Source organism: Grampus griseus (genome assembly GCF_964374135.1).
Source record: "Grampus griseus genome assembly, chromosome: Y".
Taxonomy (NCBI): Eukaryota; Metazoa; Chordata; class Mammalia; order Artiodactyla; family Delphinidae; genus Grampus; species Grampus griseus.
Genome location: NC_139016.1, coordinates 4580906 through 4593391, shown reverse-complemented (window position 1 = coordinate 4593391; position 12486 = coordinate 4580906). Strand labels below are relative to the sequence as shown.

At 46.6% G+C, this 12486-nt stretch overlaps 1 protein-coding gene across 1 annotated transcript in view; it reads left to right on the top strand.

The window, feature by feature from the left end:
- Positions 1 to 10386, top strand: part of LOC309817729 (pseudouridine-5'-phosphatase-like) — a 71125-nt gene extending 60739 nt beyond the window's left edge. The window contains exon 4 of the mRNA XM_082647000.1: positions 8997 to 10386. Coding sequence (XP_082503126.1) covers positions 8997 to 9173 — 177 coding nt within the window. The 3' untranslated portion in view covers positions 9174 to 10386. The remainder of the gene's footprint in view (positions 1 to 8996) is intronic.
- The last annotated feature ends 2100 nt before the right edge of the window (positions 10387 to 12486 follow it).

Sequence of the window (12486 nt, the reverse complement as noted above, 5' to 3'; positions counted from 1 at the left end):
GCTGATTTTTGTATGTCACGAATCTCCAGTCCCTCATTCAACGTGAAGAATCTCCTTTTTGCAGTAGATCTCTCTGGACTGCTGCATCAAAGAACATTCTGGAAACCTCGTACCTAATGACGTCCTAGTAGACAGTTTATCTTTATTTTATTTATTTTATTTTCATTGCAGTGTAGTTGCTTTACAATGTTGTGTTGGTTTCTGCTGTACGGCAAAGTGACTCAGCTATACGTATACGTATATCCCCTCTTTTTGGGATGTCCTTCCCATTTAGGTCACCACAGAGCACTGAGTAGAGTTCCCTGTGCTCTACAGTAGGTTCTCATTAGTTGTCTATTTTATGCATAGTATCAGTGGTGTGTATATGTCAATCCCAATCTCCCAATTCCTCCCCACCCCTCTCCCCCTTGGTATCCAATACATTTGTTCCCTGCAGTCTGTGTCTCTATTTCTGCTTTGCAAGTAAGATCATCTGTACCATTTTTCCAGATTCCATATATATGCATTAATATACGATATTTGTTTTTCTCTTTCTGCCTTACTTCACTCTGTATGACAGTCTCTAGGTCCATCCACAACTCTGCAAATGACCCAATTTCGTTCTTTTTTATGGCCAAGTAATATTCATCGTATATATGTACCACATCTTTTTTATGCATTCCTCTGTCGATGGATGTTTAGAAATGAACATTAATACAACTACTGAGAGATGAAGAAAAAGATCAGAAGCCTCCCCTGGAATTAAGCACATCTTCACTTCCAGAAGTGCTGAATTAGCTACGGTTGTGTGTAAAAGAAAGCTTTCATCTGGTTGGTGGGCACTCAGTGGGTTCTCAGGATTCAGGCGAGTAAAGAGAGTAAGTACCAGAGAGTAAATCCTGGAGGGCCTTGCCTTCATAGGCCTGTCATCACCTGTAAACAGGTGGCTGGGCCATAAGTAACAGCTGTTCGCATGCAGAGGACTGAAGAGAGGCCTCCTGCATCGGCAGCAGTGACATGTCAACTCCCAGAACAGCGGCCTGTCCGTCCCCTCGCTTGGGAACGAAGAGTTTAACCCCCTCCAGGTCCAGTAATTACATAGGCTTTCCCTGCGTGTGTATCGCTTCCCAAAGTAACTGTCAGCCCCTCCTGTACACGACGTTTGCAGGCGGAGTGGAAAAATCACTTAGGCAGGTCTTCAAAGGCGCCCTCTGTCCTGTGATAATTCTGTTTATGGCTTAAGCCTCTTCAGTAGCTATGCCCAAAGGCAGACAAAACATGCTGTGCTTCTGCTCTTCTAGGCATTTGTGGAATTAGGTCATCCAGGAAACATTTATTTCCTTTCCCCAAACTGCAAGCAGTTGTGATCTAAGAAACCTCCGAGTGGTTCTTCCTCCGATAGAGTGCTACCTGGAGATTACACACAGCTCTCTGTTAGACGTATTGTAGTAGTGTGCTTGGGCGGCCAGAGCGCACTATCACAGGCTGGGGGGTTGAAACAGCAGCACGCGTATCCTCGCGGTTCTGGGGACCAGACGTCCAACAGGAGGGTTCTGGCAGGTTCTGCCTCAGGTGAGCGCAAGGGGAGGGCCAGACAGAGCAGCTTCCCCTTCCTCTTGGAAGGACCCTAACCCTCTCTGATGAGGGCGCCCTTGGGACTCATTTCAGCTGAAAACCATTCTAGGGACCCTGTATCCAAATACCTTGGGTGTTAGGGTTTAACGTTTGAATCTTGTGGAAAACAATTCGGCCCGTAGTATGTATTTCGACATGGTAGCCATGCAGGGGGATAATCTTCAAGGCTGGTGTCATAGTTTAGCTCTCAACACGTGAAACTAATAGGGACCTTGAGTCAAACCTGTGTTTCACGAGTATCGTGCAGAAGGCCGAGGAAAACACTGATTTTGCCCATTTACTTGAATATGTAGAAGAGGTAGGAAGATGAAAGAAAGTATTCTGATGACCATTTAGAAACAAATAACACTTGTTTTATGAATCTTTAAAATATGCAGAGCCTTTGAGAGCATTGCTGGGCTTTTCAGTGGTTCCTGACAAAGTGGTGAACACAGAATCTGTATTATTAAACGAGAAAATGAGAAAAAGGTTTTTGAGCTACTTGAAGTCCTTTGCTCAGCACTTAATTTACACGCACATACTTTAAGATGGGCAATGAGAGGGCCTCACGATGTAGCTTTCATGAATAAAATGACAGAGAATTCCTTAGGAAGCTTCCCGCCCATGCCCGCCAAGTTGTTAAATACTACATTTTTCAAAGGCTTTCCTCAAAAGGAAAAGGAATCCATTTAGTGGTGTGATTCATTCGTGTATCTAGCCTGTAACTCTAGAGGATTTTTTTATGCATATGTTTATCTCAGTACTGGCTTTATTCTTTTATTTTCAGACTAAAATTAATTCAGTAAGACAGCAGCTCTGCAGTGTGCAGGGGATACTGACCTCAGCATCAGACACTTACGTAGAAGACCACAGCACAGTTCAAATCTGCTTTACCTATAGATAGGTGGATGAGTGGGTGGGTGTGTAGGTAGGTAGGTAGATAGGGATGGATGGATGGGTGGATGCTTGGATGGATGGATGGTGGGTGGATGGATGGATGGATGGTGGATAGATGGATGAATGGGTGGATGGGTGGATGGATGGATAGATAAAAAGATGAAGAATATGAACAAAAGTAGTAATTAACAGCAAAACACATGCAAACTTCAGTCATTTTTACAACAGTACTTAAGTAAACATGTAATGAAGTGTATACATATTTGCTATCACAATACTGTGGTACTTGTTTATGGGTAATTCACTGACAAAGAACAAGGAGACCAGTAAAACTTAAACCTTAGATATGAGCACTGTTAATAAAAAGTTAATCAAAAAACTTTAAGACCTCCTCAAAGTTTTCATGCCTCATAGTGTGAAAATTGAACTTGATACTATAAAATTAATGTATAGAATCAAATCTACTGCCAGAAGTGATATAATGGAAGTTTCAACTTAAAAGTAGTGGTTTAGTTGAAAACTGTTTTAGTGCTTAGATTTGGATTATCCATGGCTTTATATATAACGAAAAATCACGGATGCTGCTTTAGGGGTACTTAAATTTGCATACACGTAATGCCAGGCCCTGAGAGGCTTCAGAGTGACTTCATGTCAAAGTTTGTGTGTTACTGAGCAAAAGGAAAAGCTTCCTTCCCTAGAGACGATGTAATCACATGGAACAAGTTCACTAGTTCCAGAAAAGTGTACCACTTAAAATGTACACTTGTACTTGTTTGAAATGTAAAATTAGTTATCAAGTGTCATCTCAGGTGGGTCTGGACCTGAAGGGAATAGGTGCATGGGATTGAAGATGAGTCCCTGTTGGCCTGAGCTGATGAGGAAAAGCACGGTGAGGGCCATAACTCCGAACGTGTGGGAACCCAGTGTATAAACCATCCCTTGGAAGTAAGGGGAGGGGGCCCCAGGCCATCTGATGACACACCTAGCAGACGGGTCTAACATTGCTTCTGGGGCTGCAGCTCACCTGGCCCCACTGCTGCCTCACCTGGTTCCCCTTCTGCCCCCCACTGTCGCTGAAGCTCCATCCCTCCTGGGCCGTCTGCTCATCTCAGAGAAATGCGAGGCTGTCTCGGGCCCCTCCTTGTCTCCCCTTTTCCCTCCTCCTGGTTGCAACTCCACACCCAGCCCCCCCGTGCGCTCCCACCCAGCCCCCCTCTGCTCACACTCAGCCCCCCTCCTCTCACACCCCATCCCCCTCCTCTCACACCCAGCCCCCCTCTGCTCACACCCAGCCCCCCTCCTCTCACACCCAGCCCCACTCCGCTCACCCACGACATAGGCAGGCTCCTCATCTCTCTGCCACACCCTCCCACAGTGGACTCAAACCCAGGCTGTCACAAAGCAAACTCTCTTTCCCTCCACCAAAATGGCAGTCCCAGTGCCCTCCGCATCAGAAAGGTCGGACTCTCCTTTGCGTCAACGTCCACGGCATTGTCCATCAAACTCCCTCTTGCCTTTGAAGGATCTCCCTAATCCCATCCACCTCCCTGCGTTCTCTCCGCCACCGTCAGACAAAGGTTCAGTTCTGTGCAATTCCATAGTTACCACATGAGCCATCTTAGTTCCTGATGCTCCTGTTGAAAGTACCTCCTAGCTACCCCGCCCCAGCCCGTGGTTCAGACGAGCAGCGTGGGCGACGGTCGCGGACGTGGGCCGCCTTACAGGGCGCTCCTGAGTCTGAGCACCTTCAGAGAAGTGGGTTCGGCACCTCCGTGAGCTATAAGCCCCTGAAATACTTCCCTTCACCTACCTGGTGGTTGGAAATGTCATTCTTTCTAAATTAAACCCCTCAAGCTACAGTTTAATTAAGCTCATCTGCTCTCCTGGAGATGGAATTCAGATATATTTTAGCTTTCAGCCTGGTAAAGTGAAAAAGAACATTGGATTCTGGAGACCCGGGCACAGTTCCCAAATTCTGTCACCTGCCTGCTGGTGTGACCTTCAGCTCACCTCTGAGCTTCCCGGGCTCAGATCCCTCAGCCATGACAGTGACAGGAGAGGGCTGGGCTGGCCGCTGCCCTCGAGGGTGACACTCTGCGGCCCCTGTGTCGCATTGAGTCCCGACCAGGGCACTTCCGCCACCTCCGCGAATTCAGCAGGCGGTCTTCATGTACCCACTCCCGGCCTGGCACCATGAGAGGGTGCCTTCCCCGCAGCCCTGCCTGCTTACAGCCAAGCACAAGCTGTGAGAAGAGTACTCCTGACCGGCAGCTTCCTTGAAGTACTGGAAGTGTGTCCTGGGGTACCTGCTATGTGTGCTGTGCTCCAAAACTCACTGCACTGGTGAAACGATTGCATCCACACCCGTCCACAGAATCTTGGGCCGAGGGCCGAGGTGCATGTGCAGGTGGGCGAGGGAGGGCGGGCGTTCTACTCCCCTGGCCTCTGCACCTGCTGCAGCCCCTGCAGAGCCTTTCTTACAGGGACATTTCTTCGGCAGACACCAAAGTACACATCTCCAGTCACACTTGACAAGTAGGTGTGAGCGAGTTAAGGTTAGGTGCAACCAGTCAGTTCTGGGTGGGAAGGGCTGGTCTGGTGACTGAGGGAACAATGAAGTGTTGAAAAGGAAGAAGAGAGACAAAGGCCAGCGTCTGTTAGCCACATGTGGCCCTTAGAAACTGCCCGGACATATTTTGGTACTTGCCGGGAAAACATACTTCCTCCTTTTTGTTTGTGTAAGGTGTGAGCTGTATTGCTTTAGCTTATGTCTTTCAGTGGTTTTATGATTCAGTGGTTTTATGACTGTTAAGTCCTGTTATGAACAGGCATAGTCTTGCCAGGTAACTTTCAAAGGTTTATTCTTTGGTTTCAGTAGAGAGACAAGCCGTGCGATGACTGTTCATACAGTGTCCACGATTCTAGGCTCTGGGTAACTTTCCCTACGAGTGGTCCTTAGAAGACCTTTAGGTCTTAGGAATCAGGGCACAGCATAAGGAGCACATAAAAACCTTTTGAGGCATTTTCACAGGTGCTCCAAAATCTAGTTGTTCTGCTTTGTATTTCTGCTCCTTGTAAGAAGGAGGGGAAGCCCTACGATTCCCGGTGCTGTCCGTGTGCTGCCAGGGCTGGGGTCGGCCACCTGGACCCATCGCTGGTGCTGTCCTCCGCAGGATCCGCGTCGTGTGTGTGGTTCCTGCCCTGCATTTGGCTGCTCTGTTCAGCTTGTGTGAGGAGGGCAGGGCCGGGGCAGAGGGACCGAGGGGTCCAGTTTCCTGTATCATACACCCTCCAATGCACTGGCCGATTCCGATACCGAACGCAGGCGTGTGCGCCCGATGACGCACACTGAGGCCAAACAGCACTCAGACTCTGGAGTCTGGAGCAGAGAAAGGTTTACCGCAGTGCCTGGCAAGCAGACGGTGGCTCATGCCCCCCAAACTCCAGACTCCCCCAAGGGTTTCAGCAAAGCATTTTGAGAGGCAAGTTGAAGCAGCAGCGTGGATAGTCGCTGCAAACTTCTTGGTGCCAGAATCCTTTGTTCTTGCAACTGTCCACATAGGTCCCGTCGCGGTGTTCATGTAAACCTCCAATAAGACAAATGGTATTCTTTGTTCTGCAACTTTTTATCTCTACCTGAATGGGAAGATGTTACACCTTTAAAGGTCAGAGCCTTGAGAATGGGCTCTCCTGTGTATTTCAGGCTACAGGCAACATTCTTAACTGGAAGCTAAAGCAATAGCGTACAAAGGCTAAAGTTAAAGAAGCAGATCCAATATGGAGTCGTATTTGTTCTTCCCTATTACAGTCTGCTTTTAAAAACGTCAACTTCTCTTTTAACTTCTCCGCACTTCTCGGATTCTTATTGACCCACGGGAAGGGTCCAGCTGGCGCTCGTGGAAGGCGTTTGTTGGCCGCAGGAGAGGAGGCAAAGGAGAGGAACTTTAGGAGCTCCTGACACAATGTATACAATCAGGGTTTCTGCTATTCTTCCGACCGTATTTACAACACAGACTACAATCGCTTTTGACCTTTCAGAACAGTCGGCATCAAGAGGCTGTGTGCAAACTCCCCGTCCTGTCTGCCGGGCTTTGCCCTGAGTCCTTTCGAGCGCCCAGCCTTACTTATCTGCCTGGACACACTTCCAACGGCCCTCCTGCTGCACAAGCCTCACACATCCCTCCTCCCTGTCGTCCTTCAGGCTGGCCTCCCTGATGCCTGCCACCCTTCACTCTGCCGCATGCGTCCTAAACATCGCGTTTCACATCTCCGTGCTGCGTTGGGGTGATTCATTCCAGAATTAGGTGGGGACAAAGGATAAATTGGAAACAGAAACCAATAAACGGTGCGCGCCTGCAGAGAGAGTGAAACCTTCAGAAACAGGGTATGTCAGTTACGCCGCCTGTATTAGCCGTAAGTACTTACGGAGCTTTTCCCGATCATGCCACCATTCCTCCTTTTATTTCCTGGAGCTTAAACGGCATGTGGACAGAGCATGTGGACATTCATCTGTATTTCCTGGAGCTTAAAGGGCATGCGGGTGAGCTGTCAGGTGTGAATGGGCTGACCACTGTTCTCAGATGAGGACAGGTGTCTTGGGCCCCTGTTCTGCTCAGTGCCACGGTTTCTGAGCCACCACCTTTTCCTCACACCTGCCCACATGCTCCTTGGAAGGAGCCTCCCACAAATACAAAAAGCTGTTTTCACGACTGGAGCCAAGCACCGTTACGCCAAGGAATCAACAAAATCTCTTCCTCCGCCCCGCTGAAAGCTCACAGGCGGCCTGCACAAAGCCTAAAAATCTCACGTATTCAAAGAACAACATGTCAGCAGGTGACATTTAAGTGCTTGTCCATGGTCCCAGGTAAAACAACAGGGACGTTTAGAATATGGTCAGGTCATAACTTTAAAAAGTCAGGGACGGAAACGTCACCAGCAGGGACTCTCTGAATGAGATAACTAAGAAACGGCACCTCGGCGGCCTAAGCAGAGTCATTCCCCCCTGAGAGGGAAACCGTCTTCTCTCGGTAGAGGCAGAGAGCTTGAAACAAGACAGGGGGCCACAGGAAGCCTGACAGGAAGGCAGTGGGACTGGGTGTTCCGTGTGCCCAGGACCGTCCAGTTCAGCGCTGTGTCGCGGGCATCAGCCCGCTCTCTGAGGTGCCTAGTGCTGGCTTGTTGTCGTGACGAGTAGTAATTCGCTCGGTCCTCACCTCGGCCCTGGGGGGAGTCAGCTCATAAACGGCTCAGCCTCCAGGAGAAAGGGAAGGAGGGAGGGAAAGAAAAGAAGTCAGTGAACCTGTTCCAGAGCAGACCAGCAGTAAGAGTGTGAGAGCATGTGTATGTGTTTGTGTGTGTTGTGCGTTTTCCACTGACTTAAAGACATCAGAGGATGCAGACCTTCTAGTGTCAGGCTGCACCTGGCAGCTGGTGCCCAGGAGCCGTTTCCAGGTCACCAGCACATGCGGCTGGGACCGCAGCGACCTATGAAGTAGGGTTGGGGGCAGTCGTTGTGATCAGTGGCAGGGGGGCCGGGGGTTGGGAGGATGTGAGGGGGAGACTGTCAGGTCCAACCTGGGCCACCCCCGGGCGTCCTCGGGCACTTGTGGAGAAGAAGGGGCACAGGAGAGCATCTCAGAGGTGCTGGGAGCAGCCCTCTTTATACATGTCCGACCCCTACAGAATCTTAATGGAAAAGACTAAAGCTGCTTTCACATTCAGTGTGGGATTCCAGGAGCCAAGGGAAACTTTCTCAGTGGGTGCTCTCCTCGGAGGGAAGGTGATAAAAAGGTGACACACCCGTTCACCGCTGGGTAGACTTCTGCCTCGCATTTGGAGCGAGTCCTGACGTGAAACTCGCAGTAGCGATGGTCACAGGATGGCACGTTGAGGAGCTTCCTGATGCGAACGGGGGCACAGACACTCCCGTTTAGTGGTGGTGTCTGAATAAGCTGAAACAGGTACTGCACCTGGTACTCAGTCTTTGTGTTCGGGAGATTTTTGGTGCGTGACGGGTACCCCCAGGGGCTGAGTTTTTCACTAAAACATCCTAACGGTTTAATTTCCAAACTGCAGTACTTGAAACATTGCCAGCTCTGAAGTCACTTTACACCTAAAAAGCATATTTTTTCTTACTTTTCACAACTTCCTCTCATGCTCAGCATGGTCAATTATCAATTGAACAGATTCTTATGATTCAATTAAAATAAATTTGTAAACCGAGAATCCAGTCTTTCCACTCAGCTGTGCCACATTTCGGTAGCACTTTGGGGCCAAGATGGACCTCTTCCCTGTAAAGTGACGTGGTGGGACGCACTCGGGCTGCAGAAGGGCCAGCGCCCTCTTCTCCCCACAAACCATAAACCGGACAGCCTCCACTCCGTTTCTGTGTCACGCAGAACACCGAGCTGACTCAGCTGACGGTGGTGCGGGCAATGAAAGCCCAGTCTAGACGTGTGGTTACAGAGAAGGCCGTCTCAACCCTCTCTTTCTTCCTCACCCCACAGTGCCTGGTCTTTGAAGATGCTCCCAATGGGGTGGAGGCCGCCCTCGCAGCTGGGATGCAGGTGGTCATGGTTCCCGACGGAAACTTAAACCGAGACCTGACCACAAAGGCCACCCTCGTGCTGGATTCCCTGCAGGACTTCCAGCCCGAGCTGTTCGGTCTGCCGCCCTATGAGTGAGAGGCTCCTGCGCCCACACGTGTGGCCCACGCTGCCCAGGAGAAGGGCAGAGGAAAGCCCAGCTCCCAGACCTCCACGTAAACAGTCCTTCAGCCTGTGAAGCCTTCTCATCCCACGAGGGTCTGGCCCACACTCTCTAAAGGGTCAATGAACTGTAACGTGACAGACAGAAAGCAAAAGAGAGACAGCCCAGAACACAGATGGAAATTGTCGCTTGAATAGTCATGTTTAGTATTTGAATAATTTGGGTTCATTTCTTTTTCTTCTTCGTTGTTCTCAACCCTGGCTGGAAAATGTAAAATATATATACATATATGTATATGCTTTTATGTATATATGTGTATGTACATATTTATTTTAGTTATATACATTGTGTACTGTGTCAGTCTCCTCAGTGTTTCATCTTAACATGCGCTAGCAACTAATAAAAGTGAGGTGGTAATGGTAATTCTGTTTGGTTTGTAATCTGAGTGGGAAATCCGCATGAAGGATGAGGTTTTCATAAATCATTCTCTTTATCAGCAAATGTTGACATTCCTTATGTGCCCTTAAATCTCTGTGGACCTCTACTGAGAGACTGACTGTGAACCGTATCTTCCGTTGTTTCCTTTCAGTGTGAATATAATGGTAGCCTACATCTTATATCGAGGTGCATATCCACGTTTCAGAATGTTTTCTGCCTCAGAGAAATCATTTCCTTTAAGAACATTTATTTTTTTAATACATTCTTTGATGCAGATAGAATTGGATTTCAGAGTGCATCCTTGCTACCACCGAGAGCCGTAGCCCATTTTTGGAACAATTTATTGGACATTACACTTTGGTGATTAACTGCTTTTAGTAGATTTACTCAGCCTTTTGTGATGGGAATATAGTGAGAGGCATTGAAAATGGGAACAGTACAATCACAGGGTGTTTCCACTGGTGGACACCCCACCTCTGTCCCGCCCTGGTCTCTGTTACTGATTGTCCTTGAGCTAATTTTCAATTCTGTGAGTCTTAGAAAGGTGATAGTGGTGTATGTGATTGTCAGGGGGAATGATTATCTGTGCATGGTTGTCTCTGGCTGTTGACCAATTTTACATCATTTCAGCAAATTCATTTCAACATTCTTGAGTGTTGTATACGTGCCTGTTCTTTGAATTCTCCTTGGAATCAGTTGTAACATCTTACTGTTCCCTCACCAGTGTGTTTAATTGAATAAAAGTTTTGACACTTACTTGTTCATGTTTTATTTGTATGGGAGTATGATTTTACCTTTTTTTAAAAAAAAATTATCGTCTAACAAATGTAAAACATAAATGCAAAACATACATGATTGACTTTCTTTTCTCTTAACCCAAACAGTGCTCACATGGTAAAGTGGCATTTACATATTTAAAAAAATTTTTATTGAAATGTAGTTGATTTACAATGTTGCATTGGTTTCAGATGTACAGCAAAGTGTTTTGATTATATATATATATATATTCCTTTTCAGATTCTTTTCCATTATAGGTCATTACAGATTACTGAGTAGAGTTCCCTGTGCTGTACAGTAGGTCCTTGTTGGTTATCTATTTTATATATAGTAGGCATTTACATATTTTAGGTGAACCATTGCTGTCTTTGCGTACAGCAAAGAAAGGCTCTCAGTGAAATGGTCACGTACGTGATTTGGTATCTCATTCTTCCAAAATATTTGTGTTGCTGTTTTCTAATCATTAAGCCATTTTGCATGAATAAGACAAACAGGTTTAATGCCTCTTAATGATGTCGATCAGGGTCAGTTTTTCTCTAGGGTGAATGTGGTCTTAAATGTGGTGGTGGTGTTTTTGTGGTTTTAGCCAACTCTGCAGACAAACACTTTGTACTTTTTTGTACAAAAGAGGAATACGGATGTGTGGTCAAAGCCCACATATTCTTTCTTGTTTTTGTACGTGAGTCTGATGGAAGCAATTGAAGCAATACAACATTTCAGTGGTGTTTTTCCACGGAATAATCCATCAATTTCATAGAGGTATAATAATGAAAAGTTAGACCAGAATGACTGCTGCCAAGAAAGCTTAAAGAGTAGTTGTCTTACTTTCTTAGCTCATTTAAAGTGTGTTCCATTAGGACCCTCAGGGATTAATAGAAGTTACGCCGTTTTGTGCCCTAAGTTGCACCTGTTGGCTCATATGTTACCTGTCCTTCAGAAGGATTTTCGGTACTGATGACAGCCACCGAGAGATGACACGGTCATTCTCTTTTTCATCCCACTTAAATGAAACGTGAACACTTTTAAGAACGTACTAATTACTACTTATTAGAGTTTTTCCACCTAATAAGTCTTCAGTTAGAGCTCAGTGATTTATAGAAAAGAGAAAAGGTCTGGAAGACACCCACATAACGCTTAAGACAGTTGACTTACTAAGAAATAGGAATTACTTCTGCTCTGCCACGGTAGTCAGTGTTTAGAAACCTCAGTGCACATACCTATGAATATCATCGACGGTTTGATGCTGAATTCGGCATGCTTTGAATGCTGTTTCCACATTTTAAAAACAAATTTGCACACGATAACAAGTTCTATAACAAAGAATAATGAGTTTCTGCCTATTGGTGTTAATTCCTCTGCTTAACATCGTGTACTGCCTACGCTCTACTATTCCACAGGATAAAGCTCAAACCCCCCTGGCTTATAGAAAGGCTTTCTGACCTAAGTCTAGCACCAACAGTCTTTAGAATTATTTCTATTATTATTATTATTATCATCACCATCATCATCTTCTGTAAAGGGAAAATGAGAATTAAAGAGCAAGGGGTTTCAAATTAGGCCAACTTCAGTTCAGATCGAAGCCCTGCTACTGACTAGTGGTGTCACTTTATTTTGCCCCTTTCCACCTCAGATGCCTTGGCTGTGAAATGGGGTTACTGAATACTTTGCAGTGTTGGTGTAAAGCATTGATTGAGGTCACACATGGGATGAGAATCCTTAGCACATCATGAAAGATTTATAAAACGGCAGCTACAGTTACTCCCATGTCAGAGTCCACGTGGCATTCTCCACTAGTTTTTGTTGGTTGGAGATATTTGGTTTACCAAGGGTATTTGTTGTCTGAGCAGCTCACACTGAAAGCAGATTTTCAGGATGCCTCAAAATGTTCTGGTTTCTCGTGATTCTCTTTAACAGATCGTATCTTGTACAGTGGAGTACTTGCTTTCTGTCACCTTCGTTAGTCATTGGATATTTCTCTTGCTTGTAACTAGCTTCATCAGAAAAACTGTCATCCGGATTGAACTAATTCAGGATTGTTATTTCCTTACTATATGCCAGGCTCCATAGTCATAG